The 13206-nt window shown below is 40.8% G+C and overlaps 1 protein-coding gene across 4 annotated transcripts in view; it reads right to left on the reverse strand.

Moving 5' to 3' along the window:
- The window catches only part of DCAF17 (DDB1 and CUL4 associated factor 17), a 443011-nt gene that overhangs the window by 73240 nt on the left and 356565 nt on the right, over positions 1-13206 (reverse strand). For all 4 annotated transcript variants that reach the window (XR_014978925.1, XM_085645323.1, XM_085645321.1 and 1 more), the window contains exon 13: positions 12545-12628. Coding sequence is in view for 3 of the 4 variants with exons in the window: in XM_085645323.1 (XP_085501449.1) it covers positions 12545-12628 (84 nt within the window). In the remaining variant the exon portion in view is untranslated. The remainder of the gene's footprint in view (positions 1-12544; positions 12629-13206) is intronic.

Genomic DNA, 13206 nt, shown 5'->3' on the forward strand with positions numbered 1-13206 from the left:
ACGCGACCAGCAGAGTGTAAGATTTCCCGACGCCAAAAGGCACCCCTGCACCCGGCGCCTTGCGGCCCCCTGTGCCCAACTCCTGGGTGCCTACCTATCCTCCAACTACCCAACTTACCTCTCGAAGTGGTGGTCGCACCTGAAGAATCTTCGTCCCCGAGCTTGCAGCCTTTGTTCGTTCTTGAGCTTCTCCACTGCAATCCACTGAGCGCCCGACAGCTCAAAAGCACCCTGCACCTAGTCGCCCGAGTGGCCCTGGCAGTGCAACTTCTACCCTAACCTACTTCCCCATTTGCCCTGAGCAAGTGACCAGGAGCCCAGCTCCCACAGCCGCGTGGCCTGCGAGCCAGCAGCCACCAACCAAAGGCCCCCTGCCGCCCATAGGATAACATTGGGCCTGACTCACTCTGCACCCGACTGTCCCTGTGCCGCTGAGGGTGTAACAACTGTACTTACCTGACCCTGGGAGACCCCTAAGTCTATGCCCAGAACCTTAACTTTGCCAGTCGAGTACTTACCCAAAAGCCGATAACTCAATTTTCTTCCATAGGGTAACATTGACTGGTTTCACTTGGAAATTCTTCTAAGTGTGGAGTTTCTAAACTTTAAAATATTCACCTAAAATCAACCGAGTAACGAAACGAAAATACTCACCTGCCATCAGGAGAGATCCCAGTGCTGGATCTTGGTGCCCAGCACTGACCCTGAAAAGTAATTACAACCATACTTACCGCTAACCGAATTTTCTTCTTTTTTTTTTTTTTTAAAACAAGTCTTTATTGAGCTTTTATGACTTATTTTACAAAACCCCACCCAACCCGCCTCCCCCCCGCCACCCAGCAGATTACAGGCATTACAATTGATTTGTATATATATACATTTAAAAAAAAAAAAAAAAGAGGACGAAAGTTATAACATAGCTACATTTTAATCTGGGTTATGCGGTACCTTCTATCCATGCTCTTAGAGGATCCCAAATGACTAGACCTTTCTTTTTCTTATTCAAACCCTTGCATCTATATATTGCTATTTCAAAGCTATAGGTAGCAAGTAAACGTGCACGCCATTGTTGAAACGAGGGAGGTTGTGGATCTAACCATGCGGCCGCTAAGCAGATTCTTAGTATTGACATTGAAATAAATATGAATCCCCTTGATGGGGTAGGACGAAGCTCCCCCTCAACGCCCAAAACTATTTCTGCAGTTGTTATTTCGATATCTCTATCTAAAATCTTTGAGAGAAAGATCGAAATATCCCGTTTAATAGTATAGAGTTCTTTGCAAGTGGCAAACATGTGTATTAAGTCCACTTCGGGGAGAGCACATCTTGGACATTTCGTCCCCTTTCCACAGCTCCATTTTGCAATCTTTTTGGGGGTGTAATATAGCTGAAAGAAAGTCTTATAAAATTGTGCTTGTAATTTAGTTGAAATTAAAATTGATTGCGAGAAGTTAAATGCGGTTTGAATAGAATTATTGGTTATTTCTAATTTATCCTGCCAAATCTGAAAATGTTTGTCAAGATCATCAGGTAAATTAGTGATTAGATTGTTATAAATTTCACCAATTTTTATTGTATTATTGTTTATAATCATATCTATAATCTGTATCGTCTGAAAAGCTATGTTGCCACCCCCTTTTTTCAACAGAAAGTCTCTGACTTGCAAATATTTGTAAAAATCACGATGTTCTAATAGAAATGTATTCTTTAATGACTCAAATGTATTAAGCCCAGATATATTGAAAAAAAAACCTAGTTTTGTAATTCCTGACGTAACCCAACGTTTCATACATGGATCTGTAAAAATTGCGGGGAGGTTTTGATTGCCATAGATAGTTGTGTAGTACGAAAATCTACCAATCCCCAATATTTTGCGTACGTTACTCCAAACTGTGTAAATTCCTTTAAGGGTTTTAAACCGAACTTTTTTAAAATGGCAGTCATAGGTCAAACGCCAAAGATGGTCTCCGGTTGAGGCCCCGAGGATAAGTTCTTGTGGGGTTGGGACTCTAGATGCAAAATTTAGATTTGGGGTTAGTAGCATTCGGCTGTAGTTAAGTGTGCAGGCCCACCAGTAAATTTTAGAGTTGGGTAGGGCGAGTCCACCTCTATCTTTTGGTAGATTAATAAATTTCATTGCTCTTCGCGGTCTGCTATACCCCCAGATAAATCGAGAAAAGATATGATCCAATTCTGTAAAAATATGTTGGTCGAAAATTAAACAAATGCTTCTAAAAAAATATAAGAATTTAGGAAAAAATACCATTTTTATTAAATTACACCTTCCAATAATTGTCAGATGTAAATTGTGTAGTCTCCTCAATGATAAGTTCGTTTGTTTCAATAGTGGATTAATATTTAAACAGACTAAGTTATTAAGATTAGCTGTGATATTTACCCCTAGGTAGGTCGCATTTTCGACAATCCGTTCATCAACACAATTAATTTGATTATTGATAACTATTTGAGTTTTGTTTTGGTTTAGTTTATAACCTGAGATTTCACCAAAATGGTTAGCCTCTGTCTCAATTAGATTTATAGCGTTAGTGGGATTGGTGGTAGTTAGGGCGATGTCATCAGCGTAGGCTAATGTTTTGGTGTCTCCATGAGGCGTCCTCACAGGTATTATTGCTGGGTTTGATTCTAGCCTCCGAATAAAAGGGTCTATGAAAATAGCAAAAAGCAATGGGGAGCAGGGGCAACCCTGCCTCGTTCCTCTCGTTACTTTGAAGTTTTCTGATATGTCCCCGTTTATCACCACTGCTGCTTCTGGGTTAAGGTACAACATGCGAATTGCATTAATAAAATTTTCCCCGATTCCGCTCTTTGACATGGCTGTCCATAGGTATTGCCAGGAGACCCTATCAAATGCTTTTTCGGCATCAAGTAATATCAATGCCATAGGGTCTCCTGCCACCTCGGTCATGTCAAAGAGAGTAATCACTCTCTGTATATGATCGATGGTAGATCTACCGGGAACAAATCCGTGTTGCCGAACCGATATGATTTTATGTATAAGTGGGGCAATCCGGCTGGCAAGCATTTTAGAGTAAATTTTAGAATCGTTGTTGATTAAGGTAATTGGACGATAAGCCCCTAGTTCGGTTGGATCTTTGTTTTTCTTTGGAAATACAATTATTTTTGCAAGTGCCCAAGATCCTGGTGGCTGTCCACCATTAAAGACCTGGGACATTAACATTGTAAGAATCTCTTTTAGCTGTTTGCTAAATCTAACATAAAATTCTGAAGGAATTCCGTCAAACCCGCTTGCTTTACCCGGAGGAAGACTATTAATGGATAGTAAGATTTCCATCCATTGCGGGGCCTCAGCCAGGCTATCTCTGTCAGTTTGGGAGAGCTGAGTCCATAAAACCGTATCCAGGTAGTCATCAATTTGGGATTGATTTTTACAAGTTTCTGTATACAGATCAGAATAATATCTTTTAAAGCAATCTCTAATTTCTCTGGGATCTTGGGTGAGGCCTTGAATAGGATCGTTTATTTCTTTAATATTGCTATCCGTTTGTTCCTGTCTAGCCCGAATAGCGAGTTGATGGCCAATATTTTCCCCCAGCTCATAAACTTTTTGTTTATATTGGGTGGCTTTACTGATTGCTTTACTGGAGAACACTTCTATAATTAGATTTTTTGAAATGGCTACTTCTCTGATTGCTGCTTCAATGTTTGTATTATCCCGAATTGCCATAATGAGCATTTCCTCTTTTTTGGCTAGTTCGTTTTGGAGTTTTTTTAATTTAAATTTTTCTTCTTTATTATTTCTAATAGAAAATCTCAGAGTTTCTCCTCTAATTCCCGCCTTGAGGGTATCCCAGACGATTTCCAGTGATGCACTGCCAAGATTATTGTCTATAAATTCGGGGATCCATTTCTCTATAGCTTTGCAATATTCTTCATTCAGCAAAAGTGCCCTTTCGAAAGTCCATCTGTTGTATTTTGATTCTATTTTACAAGTGTCGAGACAAATGATTAAAGGGTTATGGTCAGACAATGCTTTAGGTAGTAGATCTATGGAGCTATGTATGGCTATATCATGTGATGCAAAAATGTAATCCAATCTTGCAAATTTACGATGTGGATTTGAGAAAAAAGTATATCCTGGGTTATTTGGGTGCATCAATTGCCAGCAATCGGATAAACCATGTTTATTACATAGTTCTTCAGGCGCTCTGAAAACTTTTGGTTTTCTGCCTAAATACTTACATTTATTGTACCCCGTTGTCCAATTTGAAGGGAGATTTAGATTAAAATCGCCACATATAATCAATGGTAATGACCAATGGGCCAATTCGTTAGATAGAAATTCTAATGGACCTGGGTCGTCATCAACGCACCCATATGCAGAGCATATAGTTAGTTTTTTCCCCGTGCCATAATTGCATTCGGTAATTGCCCATCGCCCAAATTTATCTGCGATTGATTTGCCAAATTGGAGACCCACGCTACGAGCTAAAATTGCAACTCCCCGCGTTTTATTGCTCTGAGTTGTAGCAGTGATTAATTTATATCCAAGAGTTTTTAGGACTGCAGTTTGTGACCTTTCAACGTGAGTTTCCTGGAGACAGACTATGTCTGCCCCGGTTGAGTTGAGACCTACAGCTGTTCTCTGTCTTTTATTTGGATCGTTTAGACCGCATATGTTAATGGTTAAAATTTTAATTTTACTCATTTTGTAGCTTTAGAGATACTAGTTTACCTAGCCAAATCATTACGCCTGTAATCGCCCCCTGTCGTGTCTCCCCCCCAAACCCCAAAAAACTGGTGAAAGCTGAATATATAAGTGTGGAAGAAAAAACCTGTGTCCCAAACCCCACCCCCCGTTCCCACCCCCCATTTCCCCTAAGGAAGGCTACCTGGTTCAGACAGAACCAGGTTGTGGGCATCATTGCGGTCAGGGAACAGCAGACCGCGGCTGACCTGATTTATTTAGCAAGCCAGTATTTATTTGTGCTCCCCTCCTGCCTTTTCATTTGTGTCATACTTGTGTTAACAATCCCATTATATCTGACTAAATTTTTATTTTTTTTTCCAGATAGTTTTGGAGAATTATAGTTATTTGTTGGGTTTATCTTTAAATGGGATTGAGATTTCACTTAAATAAGCTTCGGCCTGAATCTCGCTGGTAAAGCTTCTTGTGTTGCCTTTAAAGATAATCTTTAACCGCGCAGGATTCTGCAAGTAAACAGTGGCTCCGATGTTTTCGAATGGTGTAAATAATTGTCTCATCCTCCACCGTCTTTCGACCGTGGTGTGGGCAAAGTCTGGTCTGCAGAAGAACTCAAAGCCTTTGAATTCTCTTTTTTTTGTCGGGCGTGCAAGATTAAAGATGGCTTCACGTAGTAAGAAGTTTCCAAAGTTAACAAGAAACGCACGAGGATATTGTGTTGAGTTCTCCGCACGCTTGGGGGGTGTCAAAGGAAAGCGATGGGCCAGATGTATTTCCTTGTCGAAGTCCCACATTTGTAGCTCCGGAAACGATTCTTTTAGTAATGTGATTATAAAGCCCCTGGGGTCATGTCCCTCGGAGTTCTCTGGGATCCCAAGAAAGCGTAAATTGTTACGTCTGGCTCTGTTTTCTTGGTCTTCCACCTTCGCCATTAGATCTTTAATTATGCCATCTTGTTCTTTCCCAAGCATTTGTAGGTTAGAGACATCTTTTTCCAGATTTTCCGTGCGTGTTTCCACTGAGGCCATTCTATCCGAAATCTCTAGGCAGGTTTCTCCAACTTTTTGTATTGCACCCTGTAATTTCTGGATAGCTACATGGTTTTTCTTGTTGTCGTGTTTGACCTCTTCGTGGAAGTTCTTAATTGATTTAAAAATATCGCCGAGGGAAATTGCAGATTGATCTTGATTGTCGTCACGTATCTCCTTTTGCATATTTTTAGATGTCTTAGGTTTTCGCAGGGCCTTCCCCATGGGGCTTAAGTTGGTATCGAACTCTTGTGGTAAAATATTCCTTGCTGTAAAGTTTGTTTGTTCAGTGTTACTCCCTTGATCTGTGGTGTCTTCAAACATTAGTTTAGTTTGTCTCCTTCGTCGATTTTGTCTTTCCCTTTTTATTTCCCCCTGTTTCTTCTTTGTAAGACTCCCGCTAATGGGGGTATTTTGTTTCTTTGCATCAGGTTCTAGTATTTCTGGATCTAATATAATAGATTCGGAACTTGTCTGTTCCAGTTTCTCTTGCTCACTTGAGGTGGAAATTGAGGCGCCAGTTTCGAAGATTTCGGAGCCAGAGCTGGAGTCAAGATCAGGTTCTTGTGACACAAAGTTGGGTTTATTTTGTTGATTCTGCTCTTTATTCCGATCTGAGTTTTGAGGATAGCTGGTATGATCCAAGCCCTGAATAGCCTTATTATTAGGGCGGTCGAGAAGGTCAGGGCGGTCAGAATGGTCAGGATGGAGACTGGGGCCAGAGCTTGGTTCTTTAAAGGTTACGAAGTCCGTTACTATTAATGTGGGTGTTTCTGTTCCTTGCGCCCCTATTTGTACAGAGATGGTCTTGCGCAATTTTTCAAGTTTGTTTAATCCGTTTAGTTTGTAGGTTTCACTTGATTCTGTTTCTGTTTGTAAGATGCTCAGTGTTTCTATCGTACAAAACTGGCGCTCTGCGCACACGTTGGTTTGGGGGCTAGCACTCCTTCCCCCTAACCCGGTGCAATTAGATTTCAAATCATGGTTGGGCTGACAATATCCCTGCGCTGGTCTAGAAGGCATTTTAGCCACAGTGTTAAAGATATTTGATATCCGGGGTTGAGTGATATCTACTTGCCCGCTGCCGCCGCTGCTTCTTACGGCAGTTTTAAGGTTTTTGATTGTTTGCAGCCTTTTCGCCTTTTTCTCTAGCAGATCTCTCCTTTCGTCGTCTCTGCTTTCGTGATCCTCACCGACTTTATTGATATCTTTATCTTTATCTTTCTCCATATCCTTTTCTTTATACTTATCTTTATTTTTATCTTTTTCCTTTTCCTTGTCCTTTTCTTTGCTCCTAGCTTTTGCTTTGACTTTGGCCTTTTCCTTTTCCTTCTCCTTATCGGTTTCCGTCTCCATCTCTCTCTCCTTTTCTCTCCCTATCCTGACCTTCAGCCCTCTTGTTTCTGGTCGAGAAAGACCGCTGTGGCCACTGTGACTCTCCAGGGTGTGCTGAATGGGGGCATCTTTACATACCAGCAAACCCCCTTAGATATTGGTATCACTTCCCAGCTCTGTGTCAGTCCTTTGCTCCCTCCTTTGATCTCTCTGCTCCCTCTGCCCCTGGCCCTGCTCCATATGTTTAACTGATTTTATTGTTAGGAAGCGGATTAAAGTCTTTGGCGCTACCCCTCGCGCTTGCTTACTCTTATCCAAACCCTCCGAGCACTCACCTCCAAGCAAGTTGAGTAGTAGGAGTTTAAGCTGCTTCCACCTCCCTTTCCCGAGTAGCACTGTCCCAGCAAATAGTGAATTTTCTTCTATAGGAAACCATTGACTGTTTTTCTGTGAAATTTCTTCTGTGTCGATTTTTGCAAACTACAAATATTCTTTAAAAATTGCACCAACTGTGAAAACGTAATTACTTACCTGTTTTAGATAGATGTCCCAGTGCTGAACCTAGGAGCCCAGCACTGGATTACAAAAGTAACGAGAACATACTTTACCGGTAACTTGAATTTCCTTCCATAGGATAACATTGCCTGATTTTTGCTGAAAAAGTTTCTAAGTCGATTTTGCAAACTTACCAATATTCGTTAAAAATCGCCTGTATAACAAAAACACATTCTTTCAACTGTTTACAGGAGGTGTCCCAGTGCTGGATCCAGGATCCAACACTGAGTTAGAAAAAGTAACTATAACCCCACTTATGTGAATTTCCTCCCATAGGATAACATTGGTGATTTTTGCTGAAAACGTTTCTGTCAACTTTTAAAATACAATAATATTCCTTAGAGATCACTACTGTACCCAAAACGCTTTTACTCAACTGTTTGCAGGAACTGTCACAGGACTGAATCTAGGATCCAGTCTTGTGGTAAGAAAAGTAATCCAAAAAGTAATCTATTGCATTTTACTAGAAATTCCCATTGAGCTCGATGTATAATTGTGTTTGAAATTGTGTTGCCAATTGCAACAACTGTATCTATTGCATCCAAAGTCTATTGCCTATTGAAAAGTATTTATCTAAAGCCTCTCAATATGAGAAAGTATATTTTGATACCTATTCTTGGTTCTAAAATAAAACAATTACATATTTTTATACAAAAACCATTGGCCTAGAGTTCAGTTCTTGAGTGTGTGAGACCATTTGCTGACTGAGTGTGTACAACAAATGCTTTACACTGTCCTCTGATACTGCCTTACTGCTCGACCGTGCTACCACTTCAGAGAGTAAGGTTATATCTAACTTTAGCTGTGGACTCTGTACACACTGTACCTATCTGGGAACAGTATATACAGAGCCACTTTCCTACAGATCCTATCCGCCATAATAGGAGTTACTGAAATCGGAATGTTTTGGATTGCTTCCTCGATAAAGCTCAAAATAATTAGCTTCTGAAGGGGGTCTGAGAGACATCAGATGTGTTTCCTTGTCACTAATCTCGATATAGATGCAGACTGTACATGACAAATTATTTAATTCCACAATAACTTCTCCTACAGCAGTAGCACCTTTTGGAAAATAACTGAGCAGAAGACTTAGGATCAGAAAAAAACCCTGCTTGGAAGCTTCAGCCGACTCAGGCTGCTCCTCTGCAGAAAGGTGTGCTCTTTGATGAAGGGCCCATCCCCCAGTATGGAAGAGTAATGAACTTCAGCAGCATACAGCATGTCCTGCTAATGACCTTTTATTATGCACAATAGTGCATTTGTAAATCTGTAGTGGACCATCCTGAAGTCTTACCTTGAGTTTGATTGCAGGCAAGTTAGTATACTCTTTTCAGACACAGAGGAAAGTGTGAGGTAAAAAAAGACTTCAATACTTAGAAGAGTTTAAACCAGGATGGAAGAGATTATTCCTTCATTGTCATGGAATCGTTGTATTTTTTTTGTTTTTGCAAAGTCGTTTTTTACACTTACACCACCTGCATTGATCTCATATGAGGAGCTATTAACAGGTCCAATGTTCAATACAGCTATTTCAAGAGGACTTTCGGAGTTTAAAAGAATCCCAAACATCATACATCTCTTTTTGATGACTGGTGTGAACTTTAAGATGTTTGTCAATGAGACACGCAGTTGCAGTTCATTGTATTTGTTGCTTTCGCATCCTTAAATGTATCATACTTTGCCATACTTTAATTTCAAAGATGATCCTTAGTAACCCACGCACTGGCTTAGAAGTCCCTGTGGTTACTTGGTGGGATTGCAGTGTGCTGTTTATAAGTGACCTGGGATATTGGGTCGCCCATACAGACAGTTTTATTTCACACCTAACAGTTCATGCCACTTTCATGTGCAGCGCTTTGTTTGAGTGAACACTCGATGTCTCCTCCTTAGCTACACAGGACGAAAACCTAAGTCTCTGAATGTTAAAATGTATTTATACATTAAGACTGCTAATCCCTACACCATGTAGCAGGGTTTTCTGCTTTTCTCATATGGTACCCCATGCAGGCTTCGAATAGTGGGTTGGTGGATGGACAGGTATAAGATTTCCCCCGGATTTAAAGTCTTTCATCCTATACAGTGTGAACTTTGTTCAGGATGTAAATGTGATTTGGGTGTCATTCTGTAGCTCTAATCTTGCAAAGGTCTTCTTAATGAAAAAATACATTTATACCTTTTAATCTCATTGCTAATTTGAGATATGGATAGAAGGTCACACCAAAATGTGTTTTTGCATAAACAAATGTGATAGATTTCTGTTTTGCATGGTTTTGCTCTCTAAATGCTGCAAATTGTATTTGCGCTGATCTATTAATGAATTACCATATATTCTCGCTTAACTTTCAACGGCAGATCGAATCGAAATTTATCTTTGTTCTATTCAGCCTTCATCCTCAAACACACAGATTTATACATTCAGCCATCCACTCTGTCATCAATCTAAATGCACAGATTCAGGAACTCCATATTCGTTTTTGAAAGCTGTCTCTCCTTGTGGGTTATGCCAAGGCATCCTCTAATTGACACTATGGACTTTTTAATTTTGAGGTGATGTTTGGAAGCTTCATCCTCTTGTGGGTTGCGCCTTCTCTTGTTCTAGGTGGAAACTTAGAAACAGCATTTTCCCATGGGTGGCACCCACTTCTAACCTCGGGCACCGTCTTCCCCTGGTGTTTATCTACTTTGCCCCTGGGTAGAATCCATATATTATTAAGATGCTTGGAGACTTTCTGTAAGCTGTGACTTCCAGGTAGTTACACCAACAATAACTCATTGGTGAACCGTATAACCCCTTAGGGCCTCATTTATGGGTTTTTTGCCATAGGGCAGGGCAGCAGGCCTTGCTGCTGCGCTGCCCTACAGAGAAAGAAAGGGGCAGGAATGTGCCGTATCTATTAGATACGGCGCAATCCTGTCCTTTCCCTCTGCGCTGGCGCACAATGGGCTGCCGTGTGCCAACGCAGGCACCTTTGCACCACGGTGCAAGGGTGCCTGCGTTGCGGGGATGAAAGGGAAACCTTCCTGCACAAAAACAATCACAAGAGGCTTTTTCCTCTTTTTGCATGTGCTGCAGAATGCAGCACACATAGAAAGAGGAAAAACTAGTAGAAATAAAGATATTTCTCCTTGTTGTGCCTCCCTTACGCCTCCTGGGGAGGCGTAGGTTTTTGGAGCTGCCTCAGACTTACGATTTCTCATAAATCTGAGGCACTGTTAAAAAACCATGGATGATGCTGGGATCGCCCCAGGCAGCCCCCATGGAACGCCCCTTTCACGTAGTTTTCTGCGTGAAAGGGAACATTTTTATAAAGCCATGAAAAGCCACAAAACATTACGTTTTTATTATTCTATTGTAGTGTGGTGCAACATCATTCTTTAATTTCACATACAGCAATAGTGAAGTATTCTGGGATTCAAAACTGATGCAAATTGCTTTTAGCAGTGTTTATAAAACCACTAACTATTCTCAGACACACAAAAAATCTAAATTCATTAGCTTTATGTAACAAAAAATGTTATTTTAATAAATAGAGAAATGAATAATTTGCATGAAAAATATTAGGATAAACACAGGAGTATGCAGCTTTTCCTTTGAGATTCTGTCCTTCCTGCTGCCAGTATGTGTTTCCAATGAGCAAAGTGTGTTAAAATGCAGTGTGTTTAAGACTGCAGTACCTCCGCCTGTCTACGGGGGCAGAGCTGAGCAAAAATATAAACACAGGTTCCCACAAGGTACTTTTTTAAAAAGTAGTAAAAATTGACACAGATGTTCCTGAAGTAATTTTTTGTTATTTAGAAGACATTGCCTTGGCCCCCCCCCCCGCCTTATATGTGTGGTAATGGCATGAGTGGTAACTTCCGCGCAAAGGCTGTTTCTCCTCGAAAGGTTAGCAGAAATCATCAAATAACTTTACTTCAGTACCAGAGCTGGCCCAGGTGGCAACTACAAGCGTGCAAATCTGAGACATTTGTTGCATCTTACAGACCACGAAGGAGTGGAAGAGTGGGAAAAGCGTAAGCGAAGATTACTGTCCAGTGCATCCATAGTGATTTGCCCACTGATTGTTGGGGTGGGAACCTGGAGGCACAGTTTGGACATTTTGCATTTCCAGGGTTGGCAAACATGTCTATATGTGGCGTGCTTCAATGCCGAAGGAAATTAAGTAGAACCTGTGGGGGGAGTTCTCACTCGTAGACTTGTTGATGCATGCTGCTGAGCAGATCAGCCAGGTTGTACGTCCTGATCTTTTACCCAAGTTTGACTGTATATTGAGTAGAATAGTAATCAAATAGAGCAATCACATGACCAGCAACTCAACTTCAGGAACCTTCGCGCATGTGCAATAGAGGGTAAATCCTATGCATTGTTTGATGACTTGTTGGAGCTGATTCTAGATCAATGGCTAACTTGCATCACAGAATCAAGAGGGGTTGAGATGGACAGGCACAATGACTAGTGAGTTCCTGTTAGACATTTCTCAAAATGACAGTATGTATCATGGATTTCAGCAATTCAAAGCATAAGTTCCTACGTTTTAAAAGATAGTGGGTAAGTGAACACTTCATGTGTTGTGTACATCTTAACTGGACTGATCGTGGCTAAGAAACACCTGCCATTGATCATTGTTGTTTTCCTTAACTTAAACATACATTATATGACGAGAAATATTTAATTGGGCAAGAAACTCTTCGACAAAAAAAACATATGAGCCATGAAGCACAAAATGTTTTTAAAAAAAGCAATGGGAATAATTGTCATAGGCAAAAGTGGAAGGGGTTTTGGAAAAAACAAAAACGCCCACGTACCACTGGTACTGCAAGAATTGATGAACAATGGAAATTAGGTATTACAGCGTGTTTCTTGGCGGCATGCTGGAGAAATGTATTCAATTATTTGGCTTACTGATGTTACAGTATACTTATTACAATGATGTTAAATTACCTCTTGTTCTGGGTCATCGTCAAGTTGGTTGTAGCGTCTTTTCACCACACGGCCTGAAGCAGTCACTGTTACATGGCTGTTTTCCTTTAGAAAAAGAGAATTAAAATTGCAACTTAATCGACTGTTAGTAATGAATACTAGCAATAACTAAAAACTTTTTATTGCAAATCTTCTTTGCCATGTATAGAGACCACATTCATTTTATAGTTTTACGATACTAAGGACCTGATGTAAATCTCGGCGAGCAGGTTACTCCGTCACGGCGGTGACAGATAGCCCGTCTGCTGAAATATAAATCCTATAGGATATAGTGGGATTTATATTTTGGCGGACAAGATATCCGTCACCATTGTGACAGAGTAACCCATCTGCCAAAATCTAAATTTGCCCTAAGATTTTAATACAACACTGGAATGTTGAGCGCTCCACAGTAAGAAATGGAGTGCTCTGGGCTTCTAATGGCCGGAAGTAGCCTGGAGCATCAACATTCCATTTAACAAAGGCCCCACGAAGCCCGAGGGGATTTTAACCCCCTCGGGCTCGGTGAGGCTTTTATTTAACAAATGAGAACATTATGCCCTCTCGGGGCGGAATGTTCTAGTAGCCTTAGAGCCCTCTGTAGTGGGCTCTACCTGCTTAAAATGCCTGCTCCCTTGTTAAAG

Source organism: Triturus cristatus, chromosome 3_1 (assembly GCF_964204655.1).
Source record: "Triturus cristatus chromosome 3_1, aTriCri1.1, whole genome shotgun sequence".
In the NCBI taxonomy this organism is placed as follows: Eukaryota; Metazoa; Chordata; class Amphibia; order Caudata; family Salamandridae; genus Triturus; species Triturus cristatus.